The sequence below is a fragment of the Bufo gargarizans genome, chromosome 6, assembly GCF_014858855.1.
Source record: "Bufo gargarizans isolate SCDJY-AF-19 chromosome 6, ASM1485885v1, whole genome shotgun sequence".
Lineage (NCBI taxonomy): Eukaryota > Metazoa > Chordata > Amphibia > Anura > Bufonidae > Bufo > Bufo gargarizans.
In genome coordinates, this window is record NC_058085.1 from 309,517,640 (window position 1) to 309,533,906 (window position 16,267).

At 42.1% G+C, this 16,267-nt stretch overlaps 1 protein-coding gene across 1 annotated transcript; it reads left to right on the forward strand.

Moving 5' to 3' along the window:
* The first annotated feature begins 8,829 nt into the window (after positions 1–8,829).
* On the forward strand, positions 8,830–15,721 carry LOC122942166 (interferon-induced protein with tetratricopeptide repeats 5-like). The gene is made up of 2 exons (XM_044299670.1): positions 8,830–8,882; positions 14,278–15,721. Exons 1-2 carry the CDS (start codon positions 8,878–8,880, stop codon positions 15,719–15,721), a joined length of 1,449 nt encoding a protein of 482 aa, XP_044155605.1. The 5' UTR covers positions 8,830–8,877.
* Positions 15,722–16,267: the final 546 nt, after the last annotated feature.

Below are 16,267 nucleotides of genomic sequence, written 5' to 3' on the forward strand. Positions count from 1 at the left end.
GCATGAAGTACAGTGACAATGCCGGGCACCCATCAGGGCACTCCATTACATGTTTAATATGAGGCGAGGTAGGGGAGGTTTGCGCAGAGGGGGGGAGGAGGAAGAGGGGGACGCACGCACTCACTCACTCAGATACAGTCCGCCCAGCAGTTCTTGTCACTGCCGGGCTGTCTCCAGGTCATCAGTGAAGCAGGAGCTCCAGCGCTCCCTCTGCTGCCCGCACATCGTACTGCTGGCTGTGGAAGGAGCTCTGAAGGCCCGGGAAACTGCCTTCAGTACAGCCAGCAGCGCGATGTGAGTGTGGCAGCGCAACATCAGGGAAGAGGGTAAGTATGTGTTTTTTTTTTTTCTTTTCCTAACTCTGTAGACTGGGGGCAAAGGGGAAGGGGGGGGGGGTTCATGGGCACAACTAGAGTGAGGGGGCACAAAAGTGGGCATCTCTACTGAGGGGGCACCTAATCTGCCATACCTACTGTGAGGGGGGCACATATAAAGGCATAACTATGAGGGGGCACATATTACAACTACTGTGAGGGGGGCACATAATCTGGCATAACCGCATAACAACTGTGAGGGGCACATATGTGGGCATATCTAATATGAGGGGCACATAATCTGGCATAACCACTGTAGGGGGGCACATATCTGGCATAACAACTGTGAGCGGGCACATATCTGGGCATAACCACTGTGAGTGAGCACATATCTGGGCATATCCACTGTGAGGGGCACATATCTGGGCATAACTACTGTGAGGGGGCACATATCTTGGCATAACTACTGTGAGGGGGCACATATCTGGGCATAACCATTGTGAGCGAGCACATATCTGGGCATATCCACTGTGAGGGGCACATATCTGGGCATAACTACGGTGAGGGGGCACATATCTGGGCATAACTATCGTGAGGGGGCACATATCTGGGCATAACTACTGTGAGGTGCCACATATCTGGGCATAACTAATGTGAGGGGCACATATCTGGCATAAATACCGTGAGGGGGCACATATTTGGTATAACTACTGTTAGGGGGCACATATTTGGCATAACTACTGTGAGGGGCACATATCTGGGCATAACTACTGTGACAGGAACAAAGGTGGGTATAACTGCTGTGAGGGGCCACAAGAAGGACATAACTTTTGTGAAGGGACCACAAGGTAGGCATTAGTATTGTGTGGTAGCACTTAGGGGAAATTTCCTAAACTACCCTGCTATACATTGGCATAGCTCAGTCTTACAGGCCAGCACAGCGCCCCCTGCTGGTGATTTCATAGGGGCAGTCACCATCCCTCCCTTATGTGATTATTCTTTTTTTCTCTTTTACCACAGGGACCTTGTTCTGGATCCAGCGGACATTACGCCAACGCCAGCGACACCCTGGATGAGGTAGGACCAGATTTTATTAGGACTGGGTGAGTGTAGCCATGCATTGGGCTTAGGGGGTCTTTAACACGAGCGGATCCCATGCGGGTAATCCGCTGCGTGAAAGAAAACCAAGCCCCTCTCCGGACAGCAGAGACACAGAGCAGTAACATGATAGATAATGCTCTTTGCCTCTCTATGATCGTTTGGCTACAAAATCACGGTGACAACTTTATCTCACTGTGATTTTGTAGTAAAAAGATCACAGAGAGGCACGAAGCTTTATTAATCATGTTACTGCTTCGTGTCTCTGCTGTCCGGAGAGGGGCTTGGCTGTCATTCACGCAGCAGACTAGCCGCACGGGAAAGAGCCCTTAGTAAGAAAATCTGCCGCTTCTTTGTAAAAATGGGGGGGGGCCCGATCCAAAGTTTGCACTGGGGCCCATAACACTCTACTTACGCCACTGCTCTCAGTCATAGCAGGATGATGTAGATGTCACTTCTTAGTATGACACCGTGTCTTTGAGCCAGGGCTCTGAACATTCCTCCTACTCCTCTTTCTTGTAGAATCCTCTTTTTCTTCACTGTCCCCTCCTAGTGGGGCACCTTCTACACTACGTGCAGAATTATTAGGCAAATGAGTATTTTGACCACATCATCCTCTTTATGCATGTTGTCTTACTCCAAGCTGTATAGGCTCGAAAGTCTACTACCAATTAAGCATATTAGGTGATGTGCATCTCTGTAATGAGAAGGGGTGTGGTCTAATGACATCAACACCCTTATATCAGGTGTGCATAATTATCAAGCAACTTCCTTTCCTTTGGCAAAATGGGTCAAAAGAAGGACTTGACAGGCTCAGAAAAGTCAAAAATAGTGAGATATCTTGCAGAGGGATGCAGCACTCTTAAAATTGCAAAGCTTCTGAAGCGTGATCATCGAACAATCAAGCGTTTCATTCAAAATAGTCAACAGGGTCGCAAGAAGCGTGTGGAAAAACCAAGGCGCAAAATAACTGCCCATGAACTGAGAAAAGTCAAGCGTGCAGCTGCCAAGATGCCACTTGCCACCAGTTTGGCCATATTTCAGAGCTGCAACATCACTGGAGTGCCCAAAAGCACAAGGTGTGCAATACTCAGAGACATGGCCAAGGTAAGAAAGGCTGAAAGACGACCACCACTGAACAAGACACACAAGCTGAAACGTCAAGACTGGGCCAAGAAATATCTCAAGACTGATTTTTCTAAGGTTTTATGGACTGATGAAATGAGTGAGTCTTGATGGGCCAGATGGCTGGATTGGTAAAGGGCAGAGAGCTCCAGTCCGACTCAGACGCCAGCAAGGGGGAGGTGGAGTACTGGTTTGGGCTGGTATCATCAAAGATGAGCTTGTGGGGCCTTTTTGGGTTGAGGATGGAGTCAAGCTCAACTCCCAGTCCTACTGCCAGTTTCTGGAAGACACCTTCTTCAAGCAGTGGTACAGGAAGAAGTCTGCAAGGTAAGAAAAACATGATTTTCATGCAGGACAATGCTCCATCACACGCGTCCAAGTACTCCACAACGTGGCTGGCAAGAAAGGGTATAAAATAAGAAAATCTAATGACATGGCCTCCTTGTTCACCTGATCTGAACCCCATTGAGAACCTGTGGTCCATCATCAAATGTGAGATTTACAAGGAGGGAAAACAGTACACCTCTCTGAACAGTGTCTGGGAGGCTGTGGTTGCTGCTGCACGCAATGTTGATGGTGAACAGATCAAAACACTGACAGAATCCATGGATGGCAGGCTTTTGAGTGTCCTTGCAAAGAAAGGTGGCTATATTGGTCACTGGTTTGTTTTTGTTTTGTTTTTGAATGTCAGAAATGTATATTTGTGAATGTTGAGATGTTATATTGGTTTCACTGGTAAAAATAAATAATTGAAATGGGTATATATTTGTTTTTTGTTAAGTTGCCTAATAATTATGTACAGTAATAGTCACCTGCACACACAGATATCCCCCTAAAATAGCTAAAACTAAAAACAAACTAAAAACTACTTCCAAAAATATTCAGCTTTGATATTAATGAGTTTTTTGGGTTCATTGAGAACGTGGTTGTTGTTCAATAATAAAATTAATCCTCAAAAATACAACTTGCCTAATAATTCTGCACTCCCTGAAGAGGCATTAGCACTCCAGGTACTATGGAAGATACTCAAGATAGTTTTCCTGTTGATGAGTTATGTCAGCGTTTTCTTGGTGAGGCAAGAGCTTAAGGGTTGGAGGCGATTGTGGGCGGGGGAAGATGGCAGATGGCCGGTCTCTTTTTCCTTGACGTTAGCATTAGGGGAGCAAGTGACTGCGGTGTGTACTTTCCCTTTTGTGGTGTGTTTGTTTCGCTTAGCCTTTTATTTAGCATTATTTGGGGCATTGCATTTGGGGTAGCTAGTTTGTCCTATTGATCAGCGGGGTGGGGGTTTGTTTAACGAGGATATAGATCTTTATTCAGATAGGGTGAAGTTTCAGATCTGGTGTCGAAGACAGACGTAGAGGGTAGGTAGTGTAGGGGGGTGTTATTTTCTGTGATGGGGTGCTTGATGTGCTCTGTGCGGTGTCTTCAGGATTATTTGGCTGGGGGAAAGAAGGGGGCATCGCCTCTGTTGGTCCACGTGGATGGTTCTTACGAGTCTCGTTATCAATTCACTGCAGTTTTTCGTAGGTGCCTGGATCGTTTGGGGGTTGGTCTTGCACGTTACTCAAGCCACTCTTTTCAGATTTGAATGACGACTGAGGCTGCACAAAGGGAAATGGGGGATGAGGTCATAAAATGGATTGGGCGTTGGGAGACTATTCGGTTTCGATCATATCTTTGACCGGATAGATTGTAATGGGTTAGGTCATTTTTTCCGCTGCCTTTGCTTCTTGGTTTCTTTTCCATTTTTTTTTCAGGTTTGGAGCTGGCTCTAGTGTGGATCCTCGGGCACTCATATGTATATTGGGGCGCCTTGCGGGCAGCAGTACACCCAGATGGTCGGCACCTCAGTTTTTCGCACTCAGTGGTGGTGATACAGTGGCTGGGTTGCAGCGGTATGGTTTGGAGTAGGGTTTTGCCAGAGTTTCATCGTTATGTGCGGCTAGACAGAGCCCCGGATGTTTTGGTGCTGCACGTGGGTGGGAATGACTTGGGGGCACGTCCTTTTAGGGAACTAGTCAGGGAAATCATATTCAATTTGCTTCATTTGTGGTCACTTTTTCTGGGGCTAGTTACGGTCTGGTAAGATATTGTTCCGTGGCGGGTGTGGCGCGGGGCGCATTCAATAGAGGGTTTGAATAGGGGCCGTGTTAAAGTTAATCGGGCTATGGGGTGTTTTATGGCCTGGAATAGGGCAGTAAGGCATGGGGATCTGGAAAAGGGTACGGGGCTTTTGGCGGGAGGATGGAGTCCATCTAAATGCAATTGGGAGTGACTCGTGGTGTTTGGCCCTGCAAGAAGGCATTGAAACGGCCTTGGGAGTGTGAAGGGACGCACAGACTTAAGGGCTCAAGCCTGTGCATTGGTGGTGATGGGAGGTCCTTGAAGTTGGAATAAATCTCTGGTGTTGAGGAGGGGAGGGCTCCATGGACAGGGCTGGACTCCCTTGGTTGGCGGTTTCTTGTGGCAGGGTTAGAGGGCCATCAGTGGTGCCTCTGAGCTGGCGCTTATCGGCTGGAGGCAAGATGGTGTACCCCGGACGGGGGTTAACAGATCATATGGGGCTTCAAGGACCTCCCACTTAATTAGTTATATGTTATACATATGGGGAATAGGAATTGTTCATATGCCGTTGCATATGGGTTATTGTAAGTAAAAAATGTTATTTTAAATGGTTTCATGGTAATAAAACGGCTTCTGTGTCCGATTCAATTTAGCTCAGTGTCCGTGTCTTATTTGGGTTGCGGGAATACAGAAGTGCTAGTTGATGAAGGGGCAGTAATGGGCTGCCATACATTTTATATTAAGAGGGGTTACGGAAAGTCGAACCTAACTGACCAATACCATCGTCATGATTATTTTAGCTGAGGAAGCTGCATTATTAACATCAGCGAAAAGCACTACAGAGCTTCTGGGCTATTTCTTTACATTACAGGTCATATCTCATATTGTATTTTTTCCCGCTTTTACACATTTTGTATTAGCACTTTCCCTTTGCATATTTTGGTTTATATTATATCACATCACTATTTATGGATAGCATTATTTATTTTATTTTTAACATAGGTGTTATTTTCTTGGACCTATTTATTATTTGAATGCCTGATTATGTTGGCCTTTGGCTTCTAATCTTGGTACTACCTATTTGCTTGGGGACCCACATATAGATTTAGTAGTATTCCCATTGATTTCAGGCTTTTGTTTACACATTGCACTTTGGTCTTGGCCTGTCATTTATACTTGTCAGTGACTACAGCCTATTTGGGGCAGCGCTATGATTGGGATCACTCTGATATATTTTGAGAGATCCTTTTTTGTGTCTGTGTATTTTTTTGCCCTCAGTAAGAGAAAAATTTTGGAACATTTTTAATTTAAAAAAGCAGAACAAATGTGACTGTGCAATATTTTTTTGACCGCTTTAAGTCCGTCCATAGGATATAAACGTCCTATGGGTGGACCTCTATTTCTGAAAGCACGTTTTAAAACGTCCTTTCAGAAACAGCAGCTGCACGCTAATCGTGCAGCTGCTGATCGGGTTGCCCGCTGTCAGTGACAGCAGGGCAACCCAGAGAGAAGGCAGGGACAGTGCCCAGGTGTCCCTGCCGTCTAGATCGCTGCATACCGAGCGAGCGCTTCCTGTTCCGGCCTGGCGGTCATGTGACCGCCGGGACCGGAGCGTGCAGGAGCTGTGTGAGGTCTTACAGAGACCTCGATCAGCCCTGCTCTGAGGCTGTACAGCGCAGAATCATGTCAGCCCCAGTTACAGGAGAAATCAACAGTGAAAAAAAAAAAAGAAAAAGTGAAGCAAATGTCCCCCAGAGGTCTTGTATGACCTTATGGGGGACGAAAAGTGTAAAATAAAATAAAAAAAAATAAAGGGTTGAAAAAAATAAAATAAAAAAAAGTTTCACATGTAAAAAAAAAAAAGGTCCCCAAGTAAGGAATTAAAAAAAATAATTAAAAATAGAAAAAATAAAATAAAATAGACATATTTGGTATTGCCACGTCCGTAAAAACCAGCTCTATAAAAATATCACATGAGCTAACCCCTCAGATGAACACCGTAAAAAAAAAAAAAAAAAAAAAAAACTGTGTCAAAACAAGCAATTTTTGTCGCCTTGCATCACAAAAGGTGTAACACCAAGTGATCAAAAATGCGTATGTCCCACAAAATGGTACCAATAAAACCGTCACCTCATCCCACAAAAAATGAGCCCCTACATAAGAAAATCTCTCAAAAAATAAAAAAAAACTATAACTCTTAGAACATGGAGACACTAAAACATCATTTTTTGGTTTCAAAAATGCTATTATTGTGTTAAAGTGAAACAAATAAAAAAAGTATACATATTAGGTATTGCCGCGTCCATAAAAACCAGCTCTATAAAAATATCACATGAGCTAACCCCTCAGATGAACACCGTAAAAAAAAAAAAAAAAAAAAAACTGTGTCAAAACAAGCAATTTTTGTCACCTTGCATCACAAAAGGTGCAACACCAAGTGATCAAAAATGCGTATGTCCCACAAAATGGTACCAATAAAACAGTCACCTCATCCCGCAAAAAATGAGCCCCTACATAAGAAAATCTCTAAAAAAATTAAAAAACTATAGCTATCAGAACATGGACACATTAAAACATAATTTTTTTGTTTCAAAAATGCTATTATTGTGTAAAACTTTAATAAATGAGAAAAAGTATACATATTAGGTATCGCCACGTCCGTAACAATCTGCTCTATAAAAATGTCACTTGACTGAACCCCTCAGGTGAACGCTGTAAAAATAAATAAATAGAAACTGTGCTAAAACAACCAATTTTTTGGTCACCTTGCCCCATAAAGTGTTATAATGAATGATCAAAAAATCATATGTACCCAAAAATAGTACTAATAAAACTGGCACCTTATCCCCTAATTTCCAAAATGGGGTCACTTCTTGGGAGTTTCTACTGTAAGGGTGCATCAGGGGGCTTCAAATGGGACATGGCATCTAAAAACCATGTGGAGTTCCTTTTCTTCTGCGCCCTGCCGTGTGCCCATACAGCAGTTTATGACCACATGTGGGGTTTTTCTGTAAACCGCAGAATCTGGGTAATAAATATTGAGTTTTGTTTGGCTGTTAACCATCGATGTGTTAAAGAAAAAATTGGATTAAAATGGAAAATCTGCCCAAAAAGTGAAATTTAAAAATTTGATCTCCATTTTCCTTTAATTCTTGTGGAACGCATAAAGGGTTAACAAAGTTTGTAAAATCAGTTTTGAGTAACTTGAGGGGTGTAGTTTCTACAATGGGGTCATTTATGGGGGTATCCACTATGTAGGCCCCACAAAGTGACTTCAGACCTGAACTGGTCCTTATAAAGTGGGTTTTGGCAATTTTCCTAAAAATTTGAAGAATTTCGTCTAAACTTCTAAGCCTTCTAACGTCCTAAAAAAATAAAATGACATTTCCAAAATGATGCCAACATAAAGTAGACATATGGGGAATGTTAAATAATAAATATTTTATGAGGTATCACTTTCTGTTTTAAAAGCAGAGAAATTGAAATTTAGACTATTTTGGGTAAATTTGGGATGTTTTCATAAATAAAGGTGAAATATTTTGACTCAAATTTATGACTATCATGAAGTACAATGTGTCACGAGAAAACAATCTCTGAATGACTTGGATAAATAAAGGCATTCCAAAGTTATTACCACATGAAGTGAGATATGTCAGTTTTGCAAAATTAGGCCTGGTCAGGAAGGGGGCAAATGGCCCAGATGGGAAGTGGTTAAACAGGTTGTTTGTTAACACAATCAACCATGAGGAGGAGGGCGAGAGGAAAAAAAAAAAAAAAAAAGAGATTGACAAGAAAGAGAAAACAGTCATGAGTCCTAAGAGACCTCAAAGTGTTACATAACAATTTTCTGGCTACTTGGAGCATTTTCAATTCAGGTAGAATTTGATTCAGACCCAAATCGAACCTTTTGACAGAGTTTGTCAGAATGGGACCTAACATGATTTTCAAGAAATTTCTAGTAATAAGACATTTCAAGACAAGGGATGAAGACATGTCCGGAATGAATACCTTCACCGTTGACTCTTTACTAACATACTGCAACTGGTTTCGGTTTCCATACCTTATCTAATACCTGTAATCTGTTTCTATTCCTGGCAATCAGCAGTATCATTTCTGCCGTCTTTCCTCCTTGTAGTGATAGTGGAGTGTGACTTTTAGACTTTCAGAGGAGGATTGTCCAGACTATAAAAGCACAGTGAAAGGATAACTGGGTTATATTTGGAAAGCTTCCTCTTCAATTCACAGAGACCTTGGGAACAGGAAACGTGACGAAATGAGGTAAAAACTTTAACTTTTTCCTAAATGTTTTGTTGATTAACCTCTAGGTTGTCATAATTAAAGGACTGTGTGCTATATCTTGTCAAGTTGTGGCTATAATGGCCCAGCATTACTAATGGCACAATTCGGCACATCTAGGGTTTCTACACTTTTTTTCCCAATATGCTTGAAATGGAGGTGGGTCTTTGTAGAAAGTGGACAGAGCTTCGATGGAAGGGGTAGACTCTAAGATGCACCATTTTGCGCAAATATTTAGGAAATTTGTTTTAGACCTGTTTCCCACTTGCGCTGTGGCTTTCCGGTTTTGAGATCTGGCAGAGTCTGTAAATTTACGGACAGTCCGCAAAACCTGAGTGTTTTCTTCTGCAAAAAAAAAAAGTGCAAGTAAGGAGGAGTCACTTTCCGCCACAGAGAGGAGAGGACCCTGAGTGAGACTGCAGCCGGTGAGCAGGACTGGGGCTGGGTGGTGTCTGGAGTGAAAGCCTAAAGACTGAACTCCCGGTGCAAGGTGAGGAGCAGCATCAGCAGCTAGCCTGCCTGTAGGCCCCTGCAGAGTGCCAGTCACCTGGATACACCACCCCTACATCACCCCACATCACTTACACTATTACTACCATCCAGGCCTACTACCACTGCAGCAGCACTGTGCCCACTTATGTTGCACCTGGGTCCTGCCTGTGCCACATGAATGGCATAGAGGATCATTTAAAGTACAGGGGCACTATTGGGAACTGTTAAGCTTATGAGGGCTGCAGGCATTTGAGTCACTGGGGCAGTATAGGGGACATTTAATCTATTTGGGGCACTATAAGGAGCATTATAATTAGTTGGGGCAATATATGGGAGCATTATAACTACCAAGGGCACTATAGAGGAGCTGTATAACTTCTGGGGCACTATGGGAGTCTTTATCAATACTGGGGATCTTCATAACTACTGGGAGGCACTTTGAAAGCAATTTTACTGCTGGGTCACTATGGAGGGTTATCATTGTTACTATGGGGGACTTTATTACTATTGGAGGCACTATAATGAAAATAATTTCTATTATGGAGCATTATTACTACTACCAGGGGAACTATTGGGGGGGGGGGGTAGAATTATTTGGCACAATTTGGAGGGGCACTTGGGGGGAGCTTTATCACTATTGGAGCACTACTACTAATGAGGGAACTCTTGGAGAGAATTACTACTATTAGCAGGGCTTTGGGGAGCATTGTTACTATAGTGGGAATATCTGTATGGCACTATTGTTTCTACAGTATAGCATTTGGCACAGTATTAAGGTTAGCAGCAGGAGAACACTGTGCCCAGCAGGAGGAGGGCGATAATAGAAAAGTGAGGAATTTAAAATGTCTGTGTGGCAAACTCTGCAGAGAGAAGATGTGGCTGAAAGAACTCATTATGGCCATCTGGACCAGATAGAAAGAATGAGGAAAAAGAACGTCTACTGTACATCAGGGGAGCCGTTTACTTTTAACTACTGGACAACCCCTTTAAATATGGGGTGTTTGTAATTGAAAGGCATTATATTTATGGCATTTTGAGGATGTGGAATGGGGGCATGAGACCAGCAAACGCCTTTTAATTCCATGTGCTACTTTCTATTTATAAAACATAACATTTATTAGAAATACCTACTGACTTAGGGTACTTTCACACTTGCGGCAGAGAGATCCGGCAAGCAGTTCTGTCGCCGGAACTGCCTGCCGGATCAGGCAAAATGTATGCTAACTGATGGCATTAGTAAGACTGATCAGGATCCTGATCAGTCTTAAAAATGCCTGATCAGTCGAAAAAATGCATTGAAATGCCGGATCCGTCTTTCCGGTGTCATCCGGCAAAACGGATCCGGCATTTATTTTTTTCACCTTTTTTTCAGTCTGCGCATGCGCAGAACGGAAGGACGGATCCGGCATTCCGGTATTCTGAATGCCGGATCCGGCACTAATACATTCCTATGGGAAAAAATGCCGGATCCGGCGTTCAGGCAAGTCTTCTGTTTTTTTCGCTGGAGATAAAACCGTAGCATGCTGCGGTTTTCTCTTTTGCCTGATCAGTCAAAACGACTAAACTGAAGACATCCTGATGCAAACTGAATGGATTACTCTCCATTCAGAATGCATGGGGATAAAACTGATCAGTTATTTTCCGGTATAGAGCCCCTGTGACGGAACTCTATGCCGGAAAAGAAAAACGCAAGTGTGAAAGTAGCCTAAAAAATAAAAGTTTAAAAATATCAGCTGTGTCACAGTTTCTTTTTGTCTTTATACACCAGTGAACACTGTTGCCTTCACAATATAAATAAATAGCTCGGGAATATAGCGAATCTTCACAGCGCGGTCATGAAGACTTACTCATCTACTGTCCCTGTGTCATATATAATTTTCTTGGTGCTATTCATCCATTATAGAACCTTGTGCACCTGCTGTTTTAAAAGATAACTCAAACACTGCCCCACCCGACATGATTCACCAGCTAATCTGGCGTCCTCAGGGGATTTGGACAAAGTAGCACATGGAATTAAAAGGCGTTTGCTGGTCTTATGGACCATTTGTAATTAAGTAAAAGTGAGAGGTGCCTTGACATGTGCTAGGGGTCAGCACTTGTTATAATTTTGGAATGGGGGCATGGTCTCTAAAAAGGGGAGGGGTGTATGTCCAGAAACTTTTTGGGCTGTCCGTTATTTTTGTTCCAGTTGTCCAGAAAAATTTTAGGAGAAGTTTGGCAGCCCTGCTCTCTAGACCTGCACCAGATGTATCATAGTGTTGAGAGCAAATATTTGAAAAGCAAATTTTTATCACGAATATCGGCACATTTAGAATATAGCGCTATATATTTGTAAAATCGAATATTCGTTGTTGTTTTTTTTTGTTTTTTAACACAGTACACATCAGGTTGTCATCCCTCCCTTGTTCTAGCTTGTGGGCCAATGAGAAGGCTTTGTCACAGCTTAGCAACATCCCTAGCAACCAATAGAAAAGTTGCCTACCCCTTACTATATAAGAACCTTCCCAGCAGCTATTTTCTAAAGTTTATTGCAGTTATGAAAGAGACAGCAGTGTGATTGCTGTGCTCTGTGCTCTGTGTATTACATTAGACAGTTAAATTATATATATAATTCAGACAGTTAGGGGGAGATAGTCAGTGTAGGTTAGATTGATCTATAGTGTAGCTGACCATACATACATGCTACAGACATAGTGCTGTGATGTCACAAGTTGCACGAATTGCGAAAAAATATGAGCATCGTTAATTGCCAAAAATTCGCAAACGCAAATATATTGGAGAACTCTATCTGCATATAAAGCTAATGTTCTGCCGTGCCAACCATTTTCTCCAGTCTCAGGAAACTTATACCAGCTTAAAAATTTTGCATAAGTGACCCACGCCTGTATTTTGGGCGCATTACGCAAATATTACATTGCAGATTTTTGCAATCAAGAATATAATCTCGAATTCGCGAACATATGATGAATATTCTACAAAATATTTGTGAAATATCGCGTATTTGATTATTGCCCCTGCCACTCATCACTAATGTATCACAGGAGCTCAGGATGGATGAGAAATGTGGGGCAGGGATAGATCTTTTTCACTGACTCTATATCAACATTGGTTGGTTTACTTTCAGACATATTTTTGTGCCAGAATTGTGCCAGGTTCTTGATGCAAAATAGCACATTTTAGGTTTGCTTCCCTTTCTCTCACCTTCAGCTAAGACTGAAAAAAATGTTCAGCTCTAAGGATGGGTCATCGATATTCTACTTCCTGAAAACTTCTTTAATAAATTAGGCACATCTCACTCTAGCGTACAGAAGATCAAGACTGCCATATGAAACTCCAGTCTTGATAAATTTACCCCACAGTGTCTGGTGCGGTTTTCAAAACATATTTAGCGGAAAAAGTTTGCGGAAAGGGTGCAGAATGGCATAGTGAATTTCACCCTTTCAATGTATATTGTAAAATTCATTGTAAATATGCAGCTTAAATGAGTTTTCTGGGATTACTATGGTTTTCAAGAGTTGTAGTTGTTTGCACATCTTCCCAATCTATTTTGTTCCCATTTGAACCCTGACCCTGTTTTCATCATATAGACAAATCACTCTGGTTTATTTCCTCCCTGTATGTAGAACTTCCTATTGTTGTATCCAAGTAAACCCATGAGGCACCAACAGCATCAGCAGTGTCCCTAACAACAGCCCCCAAATGTATACAAACCCCAGATCAGCCCCCAAATGTGTGCAGACCCCAAATGAAAAGCTAAGTTTATATAGATCCCAGTTCAGACCCCAAATTTATACAGACCCCCAAATCAGTTCTCAAATTTATACAGACCCAAAATCAATGCCCAAATTTATACAGACCCCAGATCAGCTCCCAAATATATACAGACCCCAAATCAAACCCCAAATTTATACATATCCCAGTTCAGCTCCCAAGTTTATGCAGACCCCAGATCAGCTCCCAAATTTACAGCATATGGACCCGAAAACAGCACCCAAATTTATACAGAGCTCAGATTAGTTCCAAAATTTATACAAACACTAGATCAGACGCCTGTCGCCCCTATAAACCCAAATTTACACTTTTTACCCTAAATGCAGACCTCAGAACAGACAAAAAAAAAACACTCACCTCCCCTCCGGAAGGCACTGCCACACTTAGTGCAGCACTGTGCCCGGGGCCAACGCTGCACTGTGACCTTATGTCGCACAGCCTCAGGTGATAGTGCACCCCTACCCACACTATGTTCTGAAACTGTACGCTATCCAGACCAAATGCTGCGCCGGTGCCCAGAGAAGAGGACCAGGGTATGGTGAATAATGCCATATTCATTGCTTCCTGGGCCTCTTGTACTAATGAGCGCTTTCACTCCCTGAAGCACAGGCTGGGGAATGAGGCCCGGCTCTTATAGATGACAGACATCCATTATGGCTCAGGCCCCCAGCCACTGCGGGCCCCGTGGCAGCCACTACAACTGCTGCAGTGATGGGTACGCCCCTGGACATAAACAAACATCACAGGAAATAAAGAGGTGCATGGACATAGTCATCTGAGCACAGCTAAGAACTGAAGATAGGGACAATAAAGGTAAAAGAAATACATTACAAAATGACAGCAAATGTAATCATATATTTTTTAAATGTATGTTAATGCAAACTAGAATAGTCCTTTATACTGTGTAAAAATCAGCAAATAACACATGAATTTTGCATCAAGTTTACTGCATATTTGCTACATAATTAACCTTGCAGTTTGGACACACAGAAACCAAAGTTTCCTTACATACTGACTAGAGGGCATATAATGCATATAACATTTAGTTACATACTGTATCTGGTGGTGCATTTCAGTTACTAATACCAATCACCTCTCATATTCTTTATCCCAGTGGATCAGAAAAGGGGACTTTGAAGCTGCGTTTACTACAACTTAAATGCCACTTCACTTGGAAACTTCTTTTAGAGGACACAGACCCTGATGAATTAGCAGACAGATTGTATGATCAATTGACATTCCTTGTCACCAAGAACAAATACATGGTGTACAATCTACTGGCCTATGTGATGCATCTGAAAGGGGACTACACACAAGCTATTGCCCATTTAAAGCGAGCAGAAGAAATGATTAAAGAGAACAACCCGACTGGGACTGATCAAAAGTATTTGGTGACATACGGAAATTACGCGTGGGTGTTCTACTACTTAAACCAGTATGAAGAATCTCAAAAATATATAGATAAGGTAGAGAAAATATATAAGGAACTGAAAGATACCAAAGACGTAGCTGAAATTTATGGTGAAAAAGCCTGGACATTGTTATACTGTGGTGGGCGATATTATGAAGAAGCAAAACAATGTTTTCTAAAGGCTTTGGAGCTGGAGCCAGAAGACCCTGAGTGGAACAGTGGATATGCAACAGTGGTCTATAGACTGGAAGGTTTCGATGGCAGAAAATGTCCTGCTTCAGAATGCAAATCACTGGAGCTACTGGAACGTGCAGTGGAGAAGAATCCAAATGATGCCGTGGTGAAGTCACTTCTTGCCTTAAAGCTTCAAGACCTAAAGAGGACTGATGAGGGAAAAATCTATATTGAAAAAGCCATAAATCAAGCTCCAAGTTCTCCATATTTACTCCGTTATGTAGCAAAGTTTTACAGGAGAGCTGGAATGCTAGATGATGCCTTGTGTGTCCTACAAACTGCAGTAGATCTCATCCCAAGATCTGCATTTCTGCATTCCCAAATTGGACACTGTTATAGGCAAAAGTATTTCAATGACAAAAGGAGGTTTGGAAACAGGAACAGTTATATCGGCCAAACGGAGACTGAAAAATTAAATGACCTCGAGCAAAAAACCCTGTTTCATCTTGAGAAGGCGGTGGAATACAAGAAAACTTTTGTTTATGCGTATACAGATTTAGCAATAATGTACTTTGCAGCCACTAAAATTAAAAAAGCCGAGGACACGTATAAAACCGTTATGGCATTTACCACTCTTACCGATGAGGAGAAGCAGCGTATCTATTACAATTATGGACGCTTCAAGGAATACATGAGTTCTGAATCTGAAGCCATCAACTACTATAAAAAGTGTGTACAGATTATTGTATGCACAATACAGAGAGATTTAGGTGAAAAGTCTCTAAAAAGAATTGCTGAAAAGAAGATTCAGAATGATATTCATGATGCTGAGGGTTTTGCTTTGCTTGGCTTTGTCCATAAGATGAATGGAGAAATGAACGATGCAATTGATTGCTATGAAAAAGCCTTAGAATATGACCCTCACAATGCGGAATATGTGAGTGAACTCTGTGAGCTGAAGCTGGTGATCTGAAAAAGAAGCGACACAGAAGACAGATCTTGTGTTTTGAAACGTACCATTTTTCCTTTCTACAGTACTGCGAACAATTAAATTCTAGACATGAGGCGGGGAGAGGAGGGGGATGCAACTGCAGTGTCTTCATGAGGGGATGGGGAATAGAAAAGGGAATCTGATTAGTAAGGACACACAGCATGTACAGAGTAATTGTGTAGGTTGTTAGACTCTTCAGGCTGAACTATATCTAAAATATCTCTTCAAGGGGTGATTCTTTTTGTAGCTAGAGTATAGGTACTCTATAACAATCATTTTGTTAATAAACTCTGCCTCTAACCAAACCACCAAATGGTAGGTAAACTATAGAAAACCGTATATACTTAAATTGCACACAACTGATCGTGATATGATGTATTACCTTCATTGTTTTCCATAGGAATGTACTTTATACAAATACATAAAAATGTATATGATGCACAAAGTAGAAAATTCCGCTCTGCTGCATTGACATGCTCAAATTTAGTTTAGGATTGTATTAAATTTGTCAAGTTTTAGAACATAACT